The sequence below is a fragment of the Tetrao urogallus genome (assembly GCF_951394365.1).
Source record: "Tetrao urogallus genome assembly, chromosome: 17".
Taxonomy (NCBI): Eukaryota; Metazoa; Chordata; class Aves; order Galliformes; family Phasianidae; genus Tetrao; species Tetrao urogallus.
This window is the reverse complement of record NC_136830.1, coordinates 5,282,978-5,305,314: the sequence shown is the minus strand read 5'-3', so window position 1 is coordinate 5,305,314 and position 22,337 is coordinate 5,282,978. Positions and strand designations below refer to the sequence as shown.

Here is a 22,337-nt window from a genome sequence, read left to right as displayed (position 1 = left end):
AAAAGTTGACTGTAGTTCTGCATCACCAGCTTTAATTAGTTCAAGGCTTTTCTTTGGTCAGGATGAGCTCCTACTCCATCTGCTTGCTTCTGAGTTCCCAAAAAACCTTTTTGTTGACATGTCAATAAACCTGTTTCCTTCTGTTGGTGGCTACAGCCTGCTGGGCAACAGAACTTTATCTTGAAACTTCCATTCTTTTAATTCAGTTGTCTGCTTAATGATAAATACACACCTGGGCCAACTTGCCATAGTAACTTAATTTGTAGAAATGCCAAAGGCTGTAAGGATGTGTCTTTCCTAGCTGTGTTGGTCAGCATTCTCCCTCATTGCTGGCTGACTGCTGCCTTGTACCTCTGATCCCCCCCTTTCTTTCTTCCTGCACACCGTAACTCCAGCAACCTAAAGTCAATGTGCTGAATGAAAGTTGTCCTCTGAGCTGCCTCTGAGCTGTCCTCTGATGCCAGTCTTGCCTGTTGGCATGGGACTGTTGGGTATTGCTGTTAATTTCCCTTACGCTTTCAGACTCCCATTTCTCCTGAGTACTTATTTTTGTTCTTTTCTTATTATTCTAAACTTCTTCAGTGGTGGAGGCCATTCTGAGTAGCAGACAAGAACTTTCAGGAAAGCCTCTTGAGGGTCTCAGTGTGCAAATGGAAGCTTTGTAACATAAGCTCAATACCTTGGACACGAGTTACAGGTTTTAGCATAAGATCTGTTGTTACTGAAATTGCCTCATTAAAAACCCCTTGCTCAACCTTTTGGATTTGCTGGTTTTTGTTTTAACATCAGGCTAGTACCAAATAAAAAATCTCACCTGTTACAGCAGTATGTGTTGCCTGTCACAAACGTCCTAAATGGAGTGTTAATGAAGCAGTAATTTGCTATAGTAGAACCAAGTGTTCACATTAATGTGTTCTGTAATATATGTGGCTATATTTAGATTCTAGAACTAGAGCCCTGTTAATAACTGCATGGAAACTTTTGCAGGGAGATGGGTGTCTTGCTGCCAGGATTAATGGGTTATTTGGTTTTAATCTAGTTATAAATTGATAATTTCACCCAACAAGCAGCTGAAGATCTGAAACAGTTTAATAGATTTGTGCTACTAGAGCTTCTAATCTGCCTGCTCTTTTTGAAGTAATGGTTTATCGAAGGAAAGATCCTTTGAGTAATGAACTCTGGTTCTCCTTGATGTATTTGTATTACGCCCTCCCTTTTAGCTGCTTTCCTTACCTCTCAAAGTTGCAGGGTTTCTCAGTGTTGTTTTACAGCCCATATGGTCTTCAACTTGCAACAGGTTCTGATTCAGTGCTATGTATTGACAGGGTAACTCAATATTGAGAATTCCAGTAAAGAAAGGGAGGAAAGAAACACATGAAGCAGCTTTTTCTAATGGTTGTGTGAGTCTGTCTGTGGTGGGAAAAGTGAGATGTACTGTTAGCCCTTTGTGTAGCTTTTGTAGGAGTGGCAGAGTTAAAGCTGTCCATGGCGTAAGGGTGATGTGATGGTTGAAGACTGCCACGAAGTCTGCGTTGTTCAGCAGGTCAGATGGCAGAAGCCAGTTGGGGTTGATGGCGAGTGTGGAGAGCGTAATAGCTCCTAACTCCATCTCTTCTCCAGATGGATCACTCAGGCCCTCAACATATTGCACTGCCAGTTGGGGTGCTTCATTCTTATTAATCGTAACCTGCATCTTACAAGTTTATCCTTTTGTAATAAAATTTGTTGTTGCATTGGATTTGCCTGACAGTCTGTTTTCTGCTTGAGGCTTTCATGCTGCTGCTCCTTCTTCCTTTTAACATCCTGGAGTGTTTCACAATTGAGCAATAGCTCTGAGCAGCATGTTAGTGGATTTGTGGTGCTTGCTTTAGTAATGGTTTGCTCACTGCAGTCTTGTAGTGATTCAGAACACTGTTGCCTGACTACCAGCCCTAATTATCTCAACACGTTGTTCCTATTTACTGTCACTTTCCAGGCTTCCTGTTGCTCAATACACTGACGAAAAAGCTCTTCCTCTCTGGTCACATTAGCTTGACTTTTCTTCAGTAGCTGCAGAGCTCTGTAGGGGCCTGATGCTCACCCATTCTCCAGAAGTGAAATGAATGGCAGAATCCTAAAACTAGAGCACAAATAGAAAGTAAATGAACTAAACATCTTGGAGCCTTTTATGCAAGTCATCCAGTTGATTTACTTAAAGGAAAAATGTGTTATAATTTATATTAGGTACTTGGCTTAGAATTCAACTTCAGATGGAATTGTACAGTTCACTTAAGTGCTTCAGTAAGGCACTGCTTATATTTTAATTTATAGATGTTTCTTTCTCATATCTCACTGAAAATTTATAAAGCTATTTTCATTTACGTGTCTAATTGGATAACAAATGGTTTAGTTGAAATTCAGATTCCAGCCATCCATAAAACCTTCACCATGCACAGCTCTAGTGCTGTAACTTAGAAGTTGAGCTAATCAATCTACATTTTGTTTCAGACAGTTGTGGGGAAAAAAAGAATTAGCAACTTTTCGCTGCCGTAGCCTTTTCACAGTAACTTCTGCTTTCATTTTCGAAGCAAGAGTAGCAGTGTGGTTCCCAAAAAGGAGAGCAGGCTTGGGAATGAACTCTGTGCTACTTCATTAAAGATTGTCTCCTTTTCCATTGTGTATTGCTGGCTTGTTCAAGAGCTTGGAAGATCTGAAGATACTTCAAAACTGCTCAGGTCTGGGGAGTTGAACCTCAAGCTATCTGGTCTTAGGTTTGCAATGTATCTATGTAAATCACTTAATTTAAAATTGGTGTTTCTCTCTCACAGGTGCTGGCCTGGTTTGAAGAAGGTGAAGAAACAATCACAGCATTTGTAGAGCCTTTTGTAATCTTACTTATATTAGTAGCCAATGCAATTGTGGGAGTGTGGCAGGTATGCAGACGTTTTTTGCAATACCAATCACAAGTGTCTTGGCTTTTTTTGGTTTGAGATGAAGAACTGCACATTGTACTGTCAGATGCTTCATACAATGCAAGCAGTGTACGTTGCCAGCTTTAGATTTTTAAGAGTCAATGTACCGTATAAATTCAGGACAGCAGGAGTTGATTAAAGGTGAAACAAAAGCTTTGCAAGTTTTGCCAAAGGGACCTCAGTGTATTTGGCCACATGCTGATGAGCACAAGAATTAAACAGTCCAGTATGAAATCCCAAATTCAGGAACTGAATCAAACACTGCAAAGCTAAGAAGCAACCAGTTGGATCAGTTGGCAAAACAACAACAAAAAAAGTCAGATAGAACTCTTGTCTTGTTTGTCTGTTTCCTGCTGACAACAAATACTGTGCTTTAGTGCATTTATTGGTACAGTTAATTAGGTACAATTGGTACAATTAATCAGGTATTCATTCTACCTGTTCAGTTGTTGCAATTTTAATTAAACTTATGTAGACTGCATTTTCATGAGGAGATAGGAGTTATTTCTGAAAGATATTGCATTATCAGTTGTGAGATTAATTGGATTACTTCTTCTAAATAGTGTTGGCAGTAACGTGTTCTGAGACTTAAGATGTCAGAATTATGTGAACAGCTTTCTTTTGCCAAATTGATCATTTCAAACAAAGCACATTTTCTTAGAATTGCTTTTCTGCAGGTAAAAAGTATGGCAGGGTTTTAGAGTAATTGATGTTCTTTTTAAATTTTTTAAAGAGCTGGGATTAATGTGACATAATTACTTGCTGTCTTAGTTAGGCTCCAGGCTTTTTGTTTTGTGCAAACACAAGTAAGCTGGCTGAAGACACTCAGACTCACTTTTTAGCAACACCCAACTTGCTGCACAACAGCTAGAGCTGGTATGGTGGGAAGAGGTAATGTAGAATAAGGAGTAACAGCAGTGCACCTTTAACTGTCCCTTTGTATTCAAATCTTTGTGAAGCTGTTGCACAAGAATTAATCTTTGAGTTACAACTCTGCATGTAATAATTTGAAGCATAAGATGTAAGGTAAAGCTGTCTGTATATTTGTGAATGTTCCTGCGTGAATGTTGAAACTCGTGCAAGAAATGATCAGTTTTTCAGCTGTGGTAAAAGTGTGCAGAGAATCTTTGTGTGCCTCCATGTAGTGAACTGAATTGTGAAACAACTGCGGCATGGATTAAATGACTCATAACCTTTTTTGAAATGGGCATGGAAAGAGTCACAGCACGGAGTCTCCACCCATACATGTATCTGTTGCTACAGGTACTAGATGTGAGCAAGTGAGTCACTGCCTTAGCTCTGCCCTTCTCAACCTTCTTTTCCACTTGCACTTTTCCCAAAGTGCCGTTTATTAATTCTTGAAGGATTGAGAGGACCTGGTAGCTACCTTAAAATCAAGCAAGCTGGGGGAGGAAAAAAAAAACATTGTTTCAGACACTGAGCTGTATGTTGTAGCTGGATGATATCAGTGCTACAGTGTTGAGGAACAGAGTTTATTTACCTGGTTAAATACCAGACTAGGAGTAATCCCAGATTTTGGAACCTGTGCTGGTAGCTGTGTGCTGCCTGGCACAGAGCTGTATACAGTGTAAACAGAAGTCCTTCAGGGGAGTTTTGGTAGTGCTGTGTGAGCTGCTTTGTTGTATGGAAGTACCTCAGCCTTTGACTTTCTGGAGATTGTGTGCTGGCTGGGGTTTGTATTTGAAAAGGCTGATACGTGTTTGAAGTGCAGATGTTCTAATAACTGTATGTACCCATGGCTTTATCTGCAGTCGTCAGGACTGTATGACGTCTGTACTTGTCAAAAGGCTGGAAAATAAGGAATAAGTTGCTCTTCCTTGAGGTAGAGCAGCAGTAATGATAATTTCTTACGTTGTCCTCTATCTGGGCAGAATCACAACATTGATAGCAGTTTCTAGCAGTGGTTCACTGAGAGAGCTGCACTTGAGATAGGAAGTGTGAAGGTCTCATTGTGTGAGGATTCATCCAAGTTTTTTAGCTGTTAGAGATGTGAAGTTTCTAATTACTATGCTTAGATTTCAGTCTGGTGTTATTTGATCTGCAGAAATGATGCTGGTAATAATGTTGGGGAAACCAAGTTCTAACTCTGTAGCTGACCCATAGTAGGCTATAACTAAATAGTTGGATTCTAGTCTTCTGTTAGTAAATGGAACTCAGTATTGCTTGCCTGCTGCAGTCTGACTGTAAGCTGCTCAAAGTGGTGAGGTACGTGTGAAAACTAGACTATATCTCTGAGTTGTAATCCTATTTAGTTCTTCTTTTTTTAGTGCCAAAATGAATCCTTATGTTACATACTACTGTTTGTGGCCTCCCTGAAAAACAAGACACAGTGGGTATTCTTTATGGGAGATGCTGTTGGATTAAATAAACATCAAGTGGCTTCTAAATGCCCACTAATACTTGAATTGCATTGTAATGATTTTCAGTCAGCCACGTAGTGAGGGGATGTGTCACATCATTTTCTGTATGAATAAATGTAGCTGAGCTAAGTACTATTCATATGATACTGCATTTGGAAGATCAGGTCTGACATGCTTATCTTTCCATACCTTGGAGGCTTCTTAAATTACATGGTTTTGCTGTCTTTTAGGAAAGAAATGCTGAAAATGCAATTGAAGCTCTTAAAGAATATGAACCAGAAATGGGGAAAGTGTATCGACAAGATCGAAAGAGCGTTCAGAGAATCAAAGCAAGGGACATTGTGCCAGGTGATATCGTGGAAGTGGCAGGTAAGGCTCACAGATGTGGTACATATTGTGTGTGTTGTAAAAGTGTTGTGAGGGCCTTGTCTTAATGATTTGAGGCCCTGGGGGGACTTTGCAGAGAAGCCTAAGTATATGCTTCGCTTTGGAACAACCTTGCTTCTGTTCATCTGTAATTACCTTAAATGTGCATTTGCACTGAGGGGATTGTTTTTCAAATTGCCTCTTAGTTTAATTAGTAGGTCTAAGAGCAAAGCATCTTAATTGGAGTACAAGTTTTAACACTTGTCACTAGTCTATAACTATTTTCTGTAGTCTGGATTCAGACTATCTTGTTTGCTTCCTATCCCATTTATTAGAAATGTCTTTGTCTGTCCTCTCAGCTTACGTGTGCCTTGTGTGGGACATGGTTGTTTTGTGTTCATAATACCTTGGTGCTTCTTTCTTTTGCCTATTGATGTACTGGGGACCACAGACAGAAACGATTAAGGAAAGTTTAGCATTTGAAGCACTGTGCATTTCCTTCTTCAAAAAGAAAAATAAAGCCTTGCATTAAAAAATTGTGCTCTTACATCAAACTTCTTAATAATTTAGATACTAAATTAGTCCTAAAATGTGTATCTTTGAAGAAATATGAGAACATAAATAGGAAGTAGAATATGAAATTCTTTCATTTGGTGATAGTGGCACAGCAGTCCCTTTTTTTAAACTGGTCTGGTCAGTGACTTTAATGTTTCAGGTTTCTCCCCAGATGAAAGTAGGTGGTTCTTGTTAAATGTCAGGGGTAATTGCGTACTCACATCTTGTAGGTCGTTATCAGCTATTAACTTCATGGTTGTTCTTTTGGGAGCAGTGCAGGGTGTACATCAAACTTTGCTTCTGCTAGTGTCCCTCTACTTTTAGAGGTGGTAGATCTCTAAAGCAGAAGTAAATATAAACCCTTGGTCATCCTGCTGTTTTAATTAGTAGGCAGAGAGAGAGAATGCACTCAAAATGAAGTTGGCATTGGCTCTCTGCCCAGCTTTTGTTCCTTGAGATGCTTTAACAATTTGTTGAACCCTAAGGTTTAGTTTTGAGCAGAGGTTGGTACAGCTACAGCAGCCCTGACTGGGTTTACTGAGTAAGTGTGAATCTGATGAAGGCTGAAGTTAGTTTTCTCTTGGTATCTGTTGGTTGACGAGCAAGTGCAACTACAAAGTGCTGATAACTGAAATAAAGAGTGAATTATGATACCTTGTCACTTACTATGGAGTTTCATCTCAATTACTGACAGTACAGTAACGCTAAACATGATTAAGATGCCTGTAAAGCAGTGCTTGATAGTGGGATGCACGTGGAAGTGATTTGAAAACAAAAAAAAATAGCAGACAAACCAGTATGCTCGTTAGAAAAGCACAAATTACCAGCTTGTATGATTGAATTTTAACATAAGTGGTCTAGCCTGTCGACTGACTGTAGAAGCTCATGCTAGTTAAAATATTTGCTTAAACTGGTGGGCCAGATAGTTCCTGGCTACTCTTAAGTACTCAGAATACTTTGCTTGCATTCGCAAATGTAATTGGTTTCATCTTGAAGGGAAGGTGACTACACGTGTATAATAAGTGTGTCACATAGATGTTTGAGACGGGAAATAAATGCTTTGGTGTAATATGGCTGCTGCTATTGGAACAAATTGTAACGTGTCGTTAGAGAACGATGACATCGTAATCGCATCAAACTCAGAAAGGCTCCTAGGCAAGTAGAGAAGAGGAATAGGCTGTACCAGTGTTGGTGTCAAGACCTGGAGGTGAGAGAGAGTGTGTGCATGCCTGTGTCTCCAGCACAGGACTGTTGCGATGGCCTTTGACATGGTGTTTGCAGAAAGATGACCATGTAGGGAAGTGCCGGAGCTCTTCATATGAGGATACATATCTGGGTATGGAATTCTAGGCAGTGTGCCAATGACATTTGTGTGTCCAGGCAAATCTCTCTCAACTGAGTGGCGTAAATAACCAGGTGATGGGTTTCTCTCCTGTGCTGATATCTAATTTTGAAAGACCTTTCTATAGGTCTTCCATTACAGAGTAGCTGTTAGTTAATGTTATAACATCTTTGATAATTTGAAGTTGTTACATTGGGTTCTGGTGGTGAGATGACTTTCATGTGGGAATTAGTAAATTGGTATTGTAATTTATGCAAAAAATACGCATTATTTTTGCTTCTTTATGCTACGGGAATTCTCTGAGAGTAAATAGCATTGAACTGTTTAAAAAGTCATTTGATCTTTCTGGTAGTTTTGAAACCTTTAAAGATGACATGTGCAGCTTAACAAAAAGACAGCATGGTAATGGTTTGTACCATTACTTTTCATTTGAACTCGTTAAGGCTCCTATTTGTGGAGCTAGACTGCATTCATTACCTAGACTGCTCAGTCTGCTTTGTGGCCTTCAGAAGTAAAGTGATGAGAAGATGCCTTAATTGCTCTGCCAGCTAGTTTAACTGCAGATCTGCACTGTCACCTTGCAGTGAATGTGGAGTACCTTGAAATGGATGAGGCCATCTATCACTTGAGTGGTGGTGTATTGTACTTCTCTTGGGAGTTGGTGTGCACGTAGATACTGTGGAGCACTTGATGAGCAATTACTGGTTATTATGCTCAGTGGCCAATGTTCATTGTAAATAGCACAGTAAAAATTTGCAGGTGTACCAACAGTCAGTTGCCTGTGCGTGAGTGCTTGGAGACTGTGCAGACGTGAATATCTTAGCTGTGTATGTTAAGAGAACTTTCTTCCATGTCCACCTAAGCAGAGTTGGTGAAAAGATGCTGTACAGTCAGCAGGAAATCTTTGGGATGGAGTTGGAGCTCAGGGGTTTGCCTTAAATTAGCTTGCAGTGCTCTGGGGGGCGTAGTTCTGAGAGCTGTGGTGTGTAAAGGTTACCAGGCTACATTGTTTGTTTCTTAGAATTGATGAACTGAAAAAAATCCAGATGCTGTCCTCAAATGGCTTTTCAGTTTGCCCGTCTTAAATGGATTAACCACCCTGCTCTGAAGCCTTAAGTTTATTGAAGGATGCACTCTAAATTGGTAGCTGGTGGCTGTCTTAATAGATTAAAGAGCTCCTTTGATGTTTTAATTGAATTTGTTTGCCATGGTTAAAGTAATATTTTAAAGAGAAACAAAACAGCATGGCCGTAGTTCTTAGAAGTTCTATCTGAAGCCCAGTCTGACAGGTTGGGATAAACAGTTTGCAAACTACTTAGTTTTAGAAAAGTACATTTGGGAATGGAAATTAACTTTGTATGCTTCTGTTACGTTCCCCTGTCTGAAACATTCTGTTTTAGGTAGTGGATCTAAATTGCTGTATTTTAATACACAAATGTTCACTAGATGTAATCTGTAAGTGACCAAGCTGGGGTCACAGCAGTCTCTTTCCCTGAGATTCTGAGCGTTGGTTCCTGTGATTTACTGTTCAGTCTGGAAATACTCAACAGCTTAAGAACTGACCCAGAGTTCCCAGAATTTCATGCTTATTTAATTGATGGATATGCTTAAATATTTAATTTTAAGTTTATGCCCGGCATGGAGTGTGCAAGTGTGCTTGGCAAGGCTTTTAATTTTAGCTGTAGAACTCTCCAATACTTTCTGAAGCGTGGATACCTCGTAATTAAGGAAGGAGAGATTTTGGTGTCAGGAAAGCTGGGAGGGAACGTTCTTGAGCCAAATCATGTCAAACTCCAAAGTGATTATAAAAGACCTACAGGCCTTATTCAGCAAACATCAGTGTTGCAGATATTTCTTCTTAGATCTTTCTGTGTTACTTTTTCTCATGGATAAGTGTTTAGCTTAGGGAGCAGAAAACACACAGTGATGTGATGGAGTGGGACTTAAATCCAAAATGTTGGCTTATCCCAAAAGCACTCTGCTTAAAGCAGCTGCATGTTGTTTTTTCTTAGAGTGAGTTGTCAGGTCTGCTTGTAAAAATGAAGCACGTGTTTTGCTTCTTCCATAAAGTACTGCTTTTGGACCAGAGAAAACAGGGGAGTAATATCAGTGGTTAGTAAATGTATACGTGTATAGATCTGTGGGCTTCAGTGGATGCTTTGGCTGTCAGCCTCTCCTAGCATATGGGAGGCAGTTTTGAGATAACCAAATGCAGTCCAGGCTTCATTCCGTTCTCTGCTGACATCATGCCCACGTTGTGGCTGTGCATGAGGTTCAAGTCAGGACACAGCCTAAACCCAGGTCACCTGCAGCACACATTCGAGACCTTAAACTTACCTCCATTTGTTTTTTGCTGATTCTCACAGCTTTTTCCTCTGGAATTGCTGAACTGTTACATAAAAATAGTGAATTGAATTCTGTTTTAATTGTGGCAATTCAATGGTGTATCTGGTATTTTATACTCTGAATAGAAATGATACTGCAAGGGGGTTTATTATAAGCATAAGTAGTACTGAAAAATGCTTGAACATCAGGATAATACTGTAATCACTTTGGCAAGGGAAGTGTTTTAAGGCAAAGGAGAACTTGTGCTTTGGTGCTGTGCTGCATTTCCAGAACACTGATTCATGTATTACCCAGATGGAATCTGGGTAGGAAATGGGACTTCTGCATCAATGGGTGGATGTCACCTACTCCTTTATCTGATCTAGCAAAAGTTAAAGCTTAGTTTCTTCTTTTTCCTAGTAGGTGCTTTTATAGGCTGATCACAAGAGCTTCAAACCCAGAAGGTGGTGTTGATGTTATAAATGAACACACTGATTGAAAGCTGAAGTGAGGCAAAGTCAGGTTAGAAATGAGTGCAGCTTTGGAGGTGAGGTATCTAGCCACTGGCACAGCTCTTTACGTTCTGGTGCCCTCTTCAGAGAGAATGACATGTAGAAGTGTTGTTCCTAACCAGTAAGAGTTAAGATAGGAATAATTTATTTTACATAGTGCTCTTAATGCAGTATGCATTTTTTGTAACTCAAAGCATCTGTTTGGACCTCAATGCATACTAGATCCAGAAAGCTGATTCTTCTGTTTCTTTTTTACTCTAGTCTTTCTGGTCATCACTGACAACAATACAATATGGATATCTTTATGCATTAATTACTATTGTTTTAATTTCTACTTTGGCAGTTCTTAGATTTGGATGAGTACACTTCTTCAGGCACTGTTTAGTAAGTTCTGAGGACCATGTGGGAGAGAAGGCTACTCTGTGAGCATGACCTAACCTGTAGCTTGCATCATCAATGCCAAGAATTGATAGGTGGACAGTTAGACTGGATGATCTGGTAGGAATTTCCCAACCTTGGTGATTCTGTGAATGAATATATTTAGAAAATACGTTCTTCTGTCTTGGCAATTAAAGCAAACTCCATTTTGCAAGTATGGTTAAGACTGAAGAGACCACTGCTGTTTTAGTCCTCATCTTGTTGTGAAGCAATCCATCTTACAGTTCTTGAGCAAGTTGCACTTAGTGGATTTCATAGGCATTTCTCATTTTGATAACTTCGCACTTGACCTTGTGTGAGAGACTGGATGGACTTAATCTTCCTGTTTTGAAGAGCTCCTGAATTTTCATAGTGTTTTTATTATGCCCTGTGTAGGAAGTGTTAAGTACTTTGTACTTTCATAAGGCTGGACAGGAATGCTATCAATGTAAGAGGAAAAATGGATATAGAGGGAACATATTAAAGAACGCGTTTTAGAAGTAAAGGGGAGGGTGAGGGTGACAGTTCTGTACTTCTTTCTCTCCGTCTGGTGTGCTGTGGAAAGTGATGAGGATGTTTTGAGTCACTTTCAAGAACGTATTGTAAAATTTGCATTAACCAAGAGGTAGCAACACTTTTTTAATAAGTATAAATCAGTAAACTGCTTCCTGGTGTTCAGTGTTGGAGGGATCAGAGGCAGTCAGCAGAGCTGATAGCAGTTTGAAGTACTCACTTCAAGTGGCAGTTGTGTTCTGAAGACTTTAGGATCTGCCTTTGGGGTTATGTGTTTATTCTGCAATATGGCTGATTCTGCTTTCTGAGCTTCCAGTCGCCCACGATTCAGGACATGTAGAAGAGCCCTTGAGAGCTGGGAGATGCATGATCTTCTGGCTGGACTTCTGATAATGTAGCAGGGTCTGAAATGCAAATAGCTTTAGTTCTTTCCCTCCAGCTTCACAAGTTATGCTGGGCAGCCTGGGCGCTGAGCTGCCTTTTGAGGCCCTTTTTTCACAAGGAAGCTGTTTTCAGAGAGCTGCAGTCATTCCTGCAATTGGACACCTGCTTTACTTGAAGTATGCCCAGCTGCCAGGTGGAGTTACAGCAGGCTTCAAGTTGAGTGTCTGTGTAAATGATTGTACGTGTGGAGTGGAAGTTGACCCGTAGTGCTGCCACAGCACTGGGAGGAGTGAGATAAGAGGTGGGGAGCTTTGAACTCCGGAGGAAAGGCCAAGGCATAAGGTGTAATCAGTTGGGATCGTGGTGAGGAAATGTTTCATCTCCTTGTAAGCACCTGGCAGAATTCAGTGATTTCAGATGTTAAACTGGCCGTGTTTTGAGTGAAGTTGTGTCAGTTGTTTCAAATAATTGACATAACTTTGTTTATATCACAACTAAATGTGACTCCAGTTTCTGTCAAGGGGTAGAAACTGTAAATTGTGTGCTTCAACATAGACTTGCACAGTTAAGTGGGGTTTTTTTAACACACTTTTCCTCTTGCATTTCTTTGTAAGCAGAAGCTCAATATTAATGCTGAAGCAGTATTCTGTGCAGGAACAAAAAGGATTCTGTGAATAAAACCAGTGATTTGAAACAAACCCTGCTCCGACTCTTCCAGCAGCAGTGCTTTTTATAGCTGTAGGGGCTGTGTTCTCAGTTGCTAAGTATTTGGCTAAACCATGCTTCAACAATATGCATCCGGATGATTTTGGAAGCAGCTTGCTTGATTCTCTGGAGCTGCTGTAGAAATCAAGGGACTGTTTTGGATTCATTTTTTAAACAATTGATGAAATTCCTTCTGCAACTGGCTTGAGCTTTTAGACTTAATGCTGTGAGCTGGTAGTTTTGTTATACCCAGACTGTGGTAGCTCTTCATTAAACAACACAAATACATTTCTCCTGATTTCTTGTTGTCTTTCAAATTACAGCTTTGGGTAATACCTCTGACCCTGTGCTCTAAAATATAATTGAGCAACAAAACAAACAGCATGAAAACAACAGGAGATGAATTTCTGTGTTCAAGTATGTGGAAAACAGCCGCCTGCTTGTAGATGCAATCTGCAACAAACTGCTCACAGAAAACTTCCTGTGGGTTCCTATCTACTGCAGGATAATTTTCTGTATAGTTTCTCTTACGCTCATAACAGTGTTCAAGTTGGTACGTGGCTCAGAGCAGTAGCTAATATTTTGCGGAGAGCTTCTCAGAATAGTTCCATCGTTGATCCTGATGTAAAGCTTTCCTGCCTATTGGAAATACCTGGAATGTTTTACTACCACCTTCTAAATGGAGATGGAAGGGGAATATGATGGCTGCTCTTAAGCTGCTGAGGTAAACAGTGCTGATGATCGAGGCGGCCGATGATGCTGAGGAGTAGCTTTCATTGAAATATCACTGCTTGAATATTGGTAGGAGTGCAAAAAATGTGTACCCGGGCTGATGGGCATTGCATCCCATTGCACTGAGGTCTTAGCCTGTTGTTCAGTGATAGCTGAAAGGCAGCTGCCATTACATGTCTGCATATAAACCTCCTCATGACATCAGGAGAGTCTATTGAATGCTTTGGCCATTTTTGGCTGAGGTCACTGTTTGTCTAATGCTATTTTCTCTTGCTGCTCAAGGGCATGGTGGCTTAAATTAGTTTTCACATGCTATAATGATACAAAAAGACAATTTGTGTCTATTTATGGGATCCCTTCATATACACATGCTCACCCAAGGACATGTCTCACTCCTCAAGCAGAGCTATTCCATCTTTGCTGCTTTTACTGATTTGGGGGCTTTTTTGACCTTAGGAAAAGTCACGTGCTGCAAGTTTACTTAATGTTCAAAGCAGCACTTAATCCTCTTCAGCATTTTGTTCCTTAACTTTCCTGTCTGAGCAAGTGTATGCTGCAAGGCTGTAACACCACTGCTGCCTTCTCATGGCATTATTTGTTAATGTTCATTATTGCTGTCAGTTGCATAAGCAGTTCCTGCAGGAATTGCAGCTTGGTTTAATTTTACTGCAGGGACACAGAGTCTATTTACTGAGAAAATCGTCTCTTATTAGCTAGTGTGAAGTGTTCTCCCCCCTGTCATTGTGCATTGTTTTATAATAATAATAATAAAAATAATTTAACACTTTAATAGTGCTGGTAAATTATGTTAGGGGTACGTTTGTGTGTGTCCATTAGAACAAAATAGCACCGCTTTAGTTCTTCCACTCCTCTTAAAAACCAGGAAAAACAAGATGAGAGAAGGTAGAAAGGTGGAAGAATCAGTTCTGGGATGCTGAAGATGTGGGAGCAGAACTCTGCCTCTGGAGGAGTGTGCTGTTAGCTCCTGCACCACGTGCTGCCTTGCTGTCTCAAGTGCTGCAGGAGCTGCAGGAGGGGTCTTTTGTGCCCTTTGATTAATTGTAGGCTGTTGTGCTCTACAGAACAGAAACGTCTAACGAAGAAACGCAGCACAGAGTTCTGCCAAATTTTGCAGGGTTTTGGTCTGGGGTGTATTTAATACAACTGTACTACTTAAGGTTGGTGTGTAATCTGAACTTAGCTTCTAACTCGAACAAGTCTGGCAGTATTTGAAGTATAACACAAAAAGCAGATCTGCAGAAACAGTGTCCAAATAAACAAACATGGGTCGTGTTCTGATCTGTGGAGAATAGAAAACTGACTTTGTGTAAAGAAAACAACTTGTTAGGTCAGCCTTCCTGAGGAGGGGACTTCATTCTTACCTTAGCATTAAATCTGGTTATTATTTAAATGTATTCTGAAATTGATGTCTTGCAAGGATGTTCTCCCTCTGCTGTCATGTTATGGTCATGTGATGAGAGAACCAGTAGTGATTTATGGAATACTTTGTTGAAATTAAGTAGAGGTAGAGATTTTGAAGACAAATTTAATTTGCCAAAGTATATTGGCAACTCGTAAAAGTAGGGTATTGCAAGCCACAGAAGCAATAAGCAGCTGGTAGTAACCGTAATCATTGGAGCAGTTACTGCAAAATCACCTTCCTGGCTGATAGAGCTAATCTGCATTTGGTTAGAAATCTCTCAAATAACTGAATTGGAACTTTGCCTTACTCATTTCTTTGCAGTTGGAGACAAGGTTCCTGCTGATATAAGAATCACTTCTATCAAATCTACAACTCTAAGGGTAGATCAGTCCATTCTCACAGGTATGAGTTGTGACTTTTGGATTATTATGCATGCATTGGAAGTGCCTTTTAACTGCTTTAGGATATGTTACAGACCTGTCTGTAGCTATACCAGTACTATATTTAAGTGCAGTGAATTTCTGACGTAGTTAGTTAAATCTTAGTGGTTGAATATGTTGACTTTGTCATTTGTGTTCACCTCACTGAGATGAATATTCTTCCTGAGACTTGTAGTGCTTTCTTTAGTCAAGAGATAATGGAAACCTGAGGGGTTTCTATTCAGGTTTGTGTTCTACATTGAATGCCTTGCTGCTCTTACTAAATGTCTTCTCTAACACCTGTTTTCTTGCACAAGAGAGTGTAACATTTAAAATACAGGCACTTTTTAAACTACTGTTTCTAAAGCCTTATTTGATGAAATGCTGTGCATACATGTTCATGTGTTTTCTGATGCAGGCTGAAATGCAGGAGCTATATTTAGAGCACTTTTCAGATTAGTTGAAAACAAAACAAAGTAACAGTACTACTGAATATAGGAAAGAAGCTAGGAATCAATCAGCCAGGCATGCTAGTGCAGCCTTCTCTCAGCTGGAACATGAAGATCTGTCTGCCAGTTTTGGTAACATAAACAGTAAATGTCAACTAGCTGTGAATTTTAAAGCAGTAATTATTCATCACAAAAAAAAATTCTTGATCTGTCTTGAAACAGGCTGCACATTTTCTTACTATGGATCTTGACTAGCGTAAGAGTGATCAAGCTTGCTTATATTTAGCATAAGTATGGAGTGCCTGCATTTTCTTACAAAAAAGTAGTGCATCAGTCACTGAGTTTCCACCCTTCTGAAATCTGATGGGTAGTAATTGGCATCTGCTTTTACTGAAAAGAAACCTTTTGTTTTTTTTTTTTACTGTATGCCATGTGCATGAGAAATGATGCACTGAAGGCATTAATGGAAGAGGTTTCTGAAGACTTGCATCTAAAGGAAGTGACTGAGATGCATCTGTTGTTGAAAAAATAAGAATAAAAATCTTAAAGTCTGGCAATGAATACATAACTACTATTGTAATTATTTAAATGAGAACATAACTCTTCCAATACATAGAGAACAGAAAAGCTTGTGGCTGTGTGAGAAGCACGCAGAACAACGCTGGAGTAGAAACTTGTTTGTGAAATAAGGATGAGAGGTCATCCTTCATGCAGTGGTTCCTGCTGCTTTAAAGTGCTCAGTGAATCATCTGCTGCTTATGTCCCTTGTAAGGGATACAATATGCGCTTTGTTGAGCCTAAACATACAAAATGTTTACTTACATCCTATCTAATTTTCATTAAAATACAGTTGTTAATTGTTTCCTGTTCCACTTAAGCAGTCCATATCATTAGACAAAAGCAGTTGGACATTGTAAGAATGTTTAGATTGACTTTTGATTCCTTACAGAATTTAAATGGTATATTTGTAATCTCTTAAGACTGTTGCCTTCCCTTTAGGTGAATCTGTGTCTGTTATTAAGCACACTGATCCTGTCCCAGATCCTCGTGCTGTAAACCAAGACAAGAAGAACATGCTTTTTTCTGTAAGTTTTCTGTGTAAGTTTAAAACGTAGTAGAAGTAATACAGAAGGTGGTAAACTAAAGCAAAGAGAACTCAAGGTGTGCATCTAAAGGCTGTGGGACTCCTTGCTCTGTTCTCTGTGCACATCTGTATGCATGTCTCCACGCGCATCAAACTGAATGAAATAAAGATTAGAAGTGGCTTCTAATAAAAGCTGTCCTTAGGGAGGGTTATTGAGGCCAGTTTATATGAGGAAAGTAACTTTTGTCCTTCACTAGAAATATACTGAAGGACATACACTTTAAGGGACTCCTAAACTACTTTTATAAAGTACCTGTTCTTAAGAGTGATAATAATGCTCACCTAAACTGTGCTGTTGTGTAGCTGAAGTTGAGAACTAGCTTGCTATTAGGGAAAGAAACTGTTGATTGAAATTTGTTCCAAGGAAGTGGTTGAATGCCTTTCAGATATTGAAATAACAATTCTTATTGTTGATGAACTCCTTGCAGAAAGCCAAACTGTTCTTACTCATCTTAAATGTTCACACACAGGGTCCCACAGAACACATGTATTACAGTAAATAACATTATTAGGATTGTGTTTTGCCAGATTAAAACAAACAAAAGCTCTTAAGATGCCAGTACTTACCGGCAGATGGATTTGTTTACACTACTTATAATAGATCAATGTTTGTTCATATTGACCCTAATTTTTTAAAATAGAAATCCTACACTGGAGTTTTCTTTTGTGTATAGTGGGGGAATGTCATTCTTCCTGCTCCCCTCTTTCACAACTGAACTGAAACACAGCCTCTCTAGTCTGCCCTTGTAAACATTGCTGTTTGCCATTTGACTGCAAGCTTTTCTTCTCTTTCGTTTACGTCAGGGTACCAACATTGCTGCTGGTAAAGCTATGGGAGTGGTAATTGCAACAGGAGTCAACACTGAGATTGGCAAAATTCGTGATGAGATGGTGGCTACTGAACAAGAGAGGACCCCACTCCAACAAAAGCTGGATGAGTTTGGAGAGCAGCTGTCTAAAGTCATCTCACTGATCTGCATCGCTGTTTGGATAATAAACATCGGTCACTTCAATGATCCGGTTCATGGTGGCTCCTGGATTCGAGGTGCTATCTATTACTTTAAGATTGCTGTTGCTCTTGCTGTTGCTGCTATTCCTGAGGGCCTGCCTGCTGTTATTACCACCTGCTTGGCTCTTGGAACCCGCAGAATGGCCAAGAAGAATGCAATTGTTAGAAGCCTTCCCTCCGTGGAAACCTTGGGTTGTACCTCAGTTATTTGTTCTGACAAGACTGGTACTCTGACCACCAATCAGATGTCAGTCTGCAGGGTACGTTGAAATGACTCGCTCATTTTTTCTCTTCAGCTACTCTGAATAGTCAGCATTACTTGAATTCTTCTGATGGTGAGGTCTTTGGTTCTCATATCATCAAATTCTGCCTTTATTTTCCTAAGATAAGCTTCCACATTGATGTCAGATTTCCAGTGTAGAGTACTGAAGGCTTTTATTTCCTTCCCTTACTTAGTCATGGCCAAAAATAGCTGCACCCCCATTTGGTGTAAGGGACAGTTGTTTGCAAGCAGCTTTCCATTGGCTGGCTGTAAGCAATTCAGTCTCCTGGTGATGATTTACTCTGGTTTGTCCTGTTTCAGAAAGATGGGGTGGGGTACGTTGTAAGCATAAAAACATTTATCTATGTACGAAGATGTCAAGAAAAAGCTAAAGCCTTGCTGGCAGTAACTTGGATAGTCTGAGGTATTTTCACTACTGAACATTCCCACCATCCTTTGGTTACCTTCTCTAGCCACTACTGCTCTGATGTGCTTTGTTTCTCAACATGCAGTGATGTCTGGTTAATCTTGGCAGTGCAAGTGATGCCATCATCTGCATTGCCATGGTCATATTCAGTGTATGGCATGTTTTTATGTTAGCATAATGCTGGTGTGCCCACTTCCCTTTCTCCCAAGTATTTCTTCTTGTGCTGATTAGTTCAGGGATTTTGTAGCTACTCACTTCATGACATGCATGTTCTGTTCCCATTCTCTGTGCATCCCACATACTTGATACTCTTCACAGGAATTTTATGGAGAAAACACTGTTCTTTTAATAATTGTGGATGTTCAGCAACATAGCAACTGGTATCAAATGTTTGGTCAGAGTTATTACATGGGGTTAGAATTCCAAATGCATAAACATTGAGCGTTACAGACTGGTGTCTTTGGCAAGTCTGAATTTATTCTCATGTGATTGTTGGCTTCTTCTTTTTAACTGGCAGTTGACTTGTTCTACTTGCTTAAGTATTTTAGTATTTATACCTAGGAAACACAAAGCAGCTGCTCATCAGTATTCCAGAGGAGGTTACTTGCAGTAGAGTTGCATAACTGCCCTAGTCTTTGCGGAGGTTTTTTTATCACCAAATGAATGCTGCCAAAAAGGAAGATGCCAAAAGCAGAAGGCTTCATGGTAAACTCATCAGTTACGATCCTTCAGATGTGTTTACTTAAAAGCTGCAAATGCACTGCTCCTTACATTCGGAGGGCTGAATACTCCAGTTCTTGTGCCTTGCTACTTGTTGGATCCTCGTTATTCTGTAGCTCTCTCAAGTTGAACTTAATTGTGAAGTTTTGCAAAACATGGCCAAATCCCAGTAACCTGTAGACAGTACGTGGATTCATGGTTTCTCTTGAAGCAGTTGGCTTGTCTAAGTTGTGAAGAAGAATTTTGACAGTAGTAACTCACTTTGCAGTTTTGTTTTTCGTGATGTTAAATAATATCCTAAATACTTCAGTCAGAAGGGAAAGGAGAAGATTTGAGGTCTTGTTTTCATGTCCTGACCTGTCCTGTCAGGCAGGAATGCAGTTATTCTGCCTTGTGGCCTCTTAAATCATCAGCTTATTGAGTTTTTGGTTTTTAAAATGACTTGAAAGAGTGTGAGGACTCCAGACATTGATGAAGACCACGTGTGCATCAGCTAAATGTTAAGCTGTGTTTTGCAAAAATGCATCCCTAAAAAATAAGGCAAGGTAACCAGGGCAAAGCGAGATGGTGCTCAGGTTTATGGTTTGGCTCATACCAAAAAGCCAGTAAGAAACTGTATGAAGGTGTATTTTATCTCTGCTGCCACTCCAGCTAGACCTGGTAGAGTACCAGCATGTTTTTATCTTCGCTTGCCCAGGTTTGAGTCTGCCTGCAGCTCAGAGTATGGATGCATCCTTTCAATCAGTGTATTCATTTGAAGATAACTTCTTCCTGTGCTCCTGGGCACTCGAGCTGTCTGAATGTTTCACATCTATCAGTGCACTGGGTATTAAAGGACTTAGCAAGAACCAGGATGGAAAATGCTTTCAGTGGTATTAAGGGAAACTCACTGTATTTCAGCTCTTGGCTTCTACCTCTGAAAGCTTCTGCTATTTGTAGATGCTTTGTGTTTTTGCTGTGGCAAGAATTTCCAAGCTGTCCTGCGCTGCTTTTGACTGGAACTCTTTTAAACGTATGTATAAGAATTAACTCGCAAGTTTGAGGCCTAGGAGGCATGGCCAGGATGATGAGCTTAATTATCAGTCGATACTGAGTGTACACAGCATCTGGTTTTCAACTTTTTGGTCTCCTTGTGCCTCCATTCACTTCTCAAATGCAATCCGTTAGGCAGAAGTGCTGATCTCTGTGCATTAGGGATAGGGATGTTCACATACGGGTAGGATCTAAGTCTGGTTTTGTCTAGTTTGCATATTGAACACAGAGTTGTTTCTTGTACCTGCTTGCTTAAGGCCTTTTTAAATCTTGTGTATTAATGACTGCTGAAAGGCAATAATGCCTCTTACTCTAATTGCAGATGTTTATCCTGGACAAAGTGGAAGGAGATAGCTGTTCTCTGAATGAATTTACTGTAACTGGTTCGACATACGCTCCCATGGGAGAAGTGTAAGTGTTGCTGAAGTTAAATATTTGTCTGTTTATTCATTGGCTATTGCTTTAGACTTGAAAAGTTGAGGCATAGAATATTTGTTAATGCATGGAAGCTCAAGCAGTGAGAATCCCTGCTGAAGGGCTGGGGAAACATAATTAGCAGTAAAATGCAGCTAAATTCTAGGAATGCGAACCTTCATGAAACTTTTATATACTCCAATATTGCAGCTTTCCATTTCTAAGAATGAGTTAGGGGTAGACTGAGACAACTTTGAGGGTCCTTAGGGTTCTGCTTTTGGAAGGCAGGCCTCTCCATTGGTTCTTACTGCTCCTTTTGTTTGGCCAGTCTGTAATGCTTTTAATTTTATCACCTCAGTTTAACAGAAGTCTACTATGTGTGAAGTGGAATTGGATTCAGTTATTTTTAAACATCTCAAGCTTGTGGAATTTCAGATACAGGCCTCTGACTTGGTGCAGTCTTCACCAATCTCAGTAGCAATTATCTCTTTAATTTTCATAGCAGTTAAGACCGTAATGTTCTCGGCAGCTGGAAATCTTAATTCCCCAAATCTTTTTTTTGTTTCAAAGCTAATTGCTGTCAAAAGCTTATGCTGTCATCTCAGTAGACAGAATTAGACAAGGTGACATTCTAGATCTTGTAAGACATCTAGCTGTTGTGCTTTAACTGGTCTCTCAAAAACTGTGGGTAAGTAAAGTAATACAATTCATTGAGGTGGCAGATGCTGATTACAAGAAGCCATTGGTGTATGGTAATGTTCTGTTTTCACTTGCTGGGACTGGGGCTGTGGACAAGGATGTTAAGAGCATTGCATTCGTGTACTTAAAGAAAGAACACCCTGTGAAAGGGAAACTCACCACCACGAGTTATTTTTTGGCATGGGACAGTGAGTAGCTGGGTTCTCAAACCAAGTAAAAGAGTTAAGAGCTTGAAGCTACTGAATTTTCCTTGTGGCTGTAGGATTGGATGCAAAATGGGACTTTAAAGGCCAAAATGGTTTTGAAAGATGCATTTTGTTTGTAGGCTGTATTATGCAACGCTGAAATTCATTTGCAGTACTACAAGAGGCTGAACAAAAGCTTACATAATCAGATGTCATAGGCAATGTTAAGCATTCTTAGGGGGTAGTCATCCACTTTTTTCTGTTATCAGACACTTCTCTTCTCCTTGAGGGTTTCAATGAGAGGTGTTGCATGAGAACTGTGGCTTGCTGGTTTTGGTAGTAGAAAAAATAACAGCACTGGATTCTTTTGTAGAGTAAGCATAAAAGAACCATAAGTGTGCTGTTGTTTGAGAAAACAAATTCATTTATTATCCATCTCTTTCTAAATGTGAAAGCAGAGAAGTTGTTTTTCTTTATTTGTGATCCCTAAGTGGTGCATTGCTTTGGGATGTTCAGCAGAACTTTCTGGTGGGATTTGTGTTGTGAAATGACTTAGCTTTTCATTGGTTTAGAAGATTCACATTGAGCACAGATTAATTTTTAAGAAATGACAAAGTATGAATGTACTTCAATGCTTGCCCAGTTGGTGCATAGAAGTAAATATGCAGAATCTGCAGTAATGCTAAGGAAAGTAAGGTCCTAATGTATCCAGCTACATCCTTCTCCTTGGAACTCCCCTCCAAGTCATGTGTGCTCTAATACTGATTCCATATTCTGCTATCACCAAGCTTTTTGTGTGTCTCATTGCTGAATGACGGCCCCCAGAGGAAGTTAGGTTTTGCAGTTCAGGTTGTAATTCCATCAGTAATCATGTTCTGTGATGTCTGATCTAAAATTCAGATTTTGCAGATCAAATGTGCTTTTCTAAGCTATTTCTATTGACACCATGTTCTCCTGAAGGCTATTTGGAT

The 22,337-nt window shown here is 39.8% G+C and overlaps 1 protein-coding gene across 1 annotated transcript in view; it reads left to right on the top strand.

Annotated features, from left to right (window-relative positions):
- The window catches only part of ATP2A2 (ATPase sarcoplasmic/endoplasmic reticulum Ca2+ transporting 2), a gene marked incomplete at both ends in the record, with an annotated part of 35,168 nt that overhangs the window by 5,800 nt on the left and 7,031 nt on the right, over positions 1-22,337 (top strand). The window contains 6 exons of the mRNA XM_079543655.1: positions 2,808-2,912; positions 5,563-5,701; positions 14,928-15,008; positions 16,474-16,559; positions 17,423-17,887; positions 20,391-20,479. Of these exons, the coding sequence (XP_079399781.1) occupies positions 2,808-2,912; positions 5,563-5,701; positions 14,928-15,008; positions 16,474-16,559; positions 17,423-17,887; positions 20,391-20,479 (965 nt within the window). The remainder of the gene's footprint in view (positions 1-2,807; positions 2,913-5,562; positions 5,702-14,927; positions 15,009-16,473; positions 16,560-17,422; positions 17,888-20,390; positions 20,480-22,337) is intronic.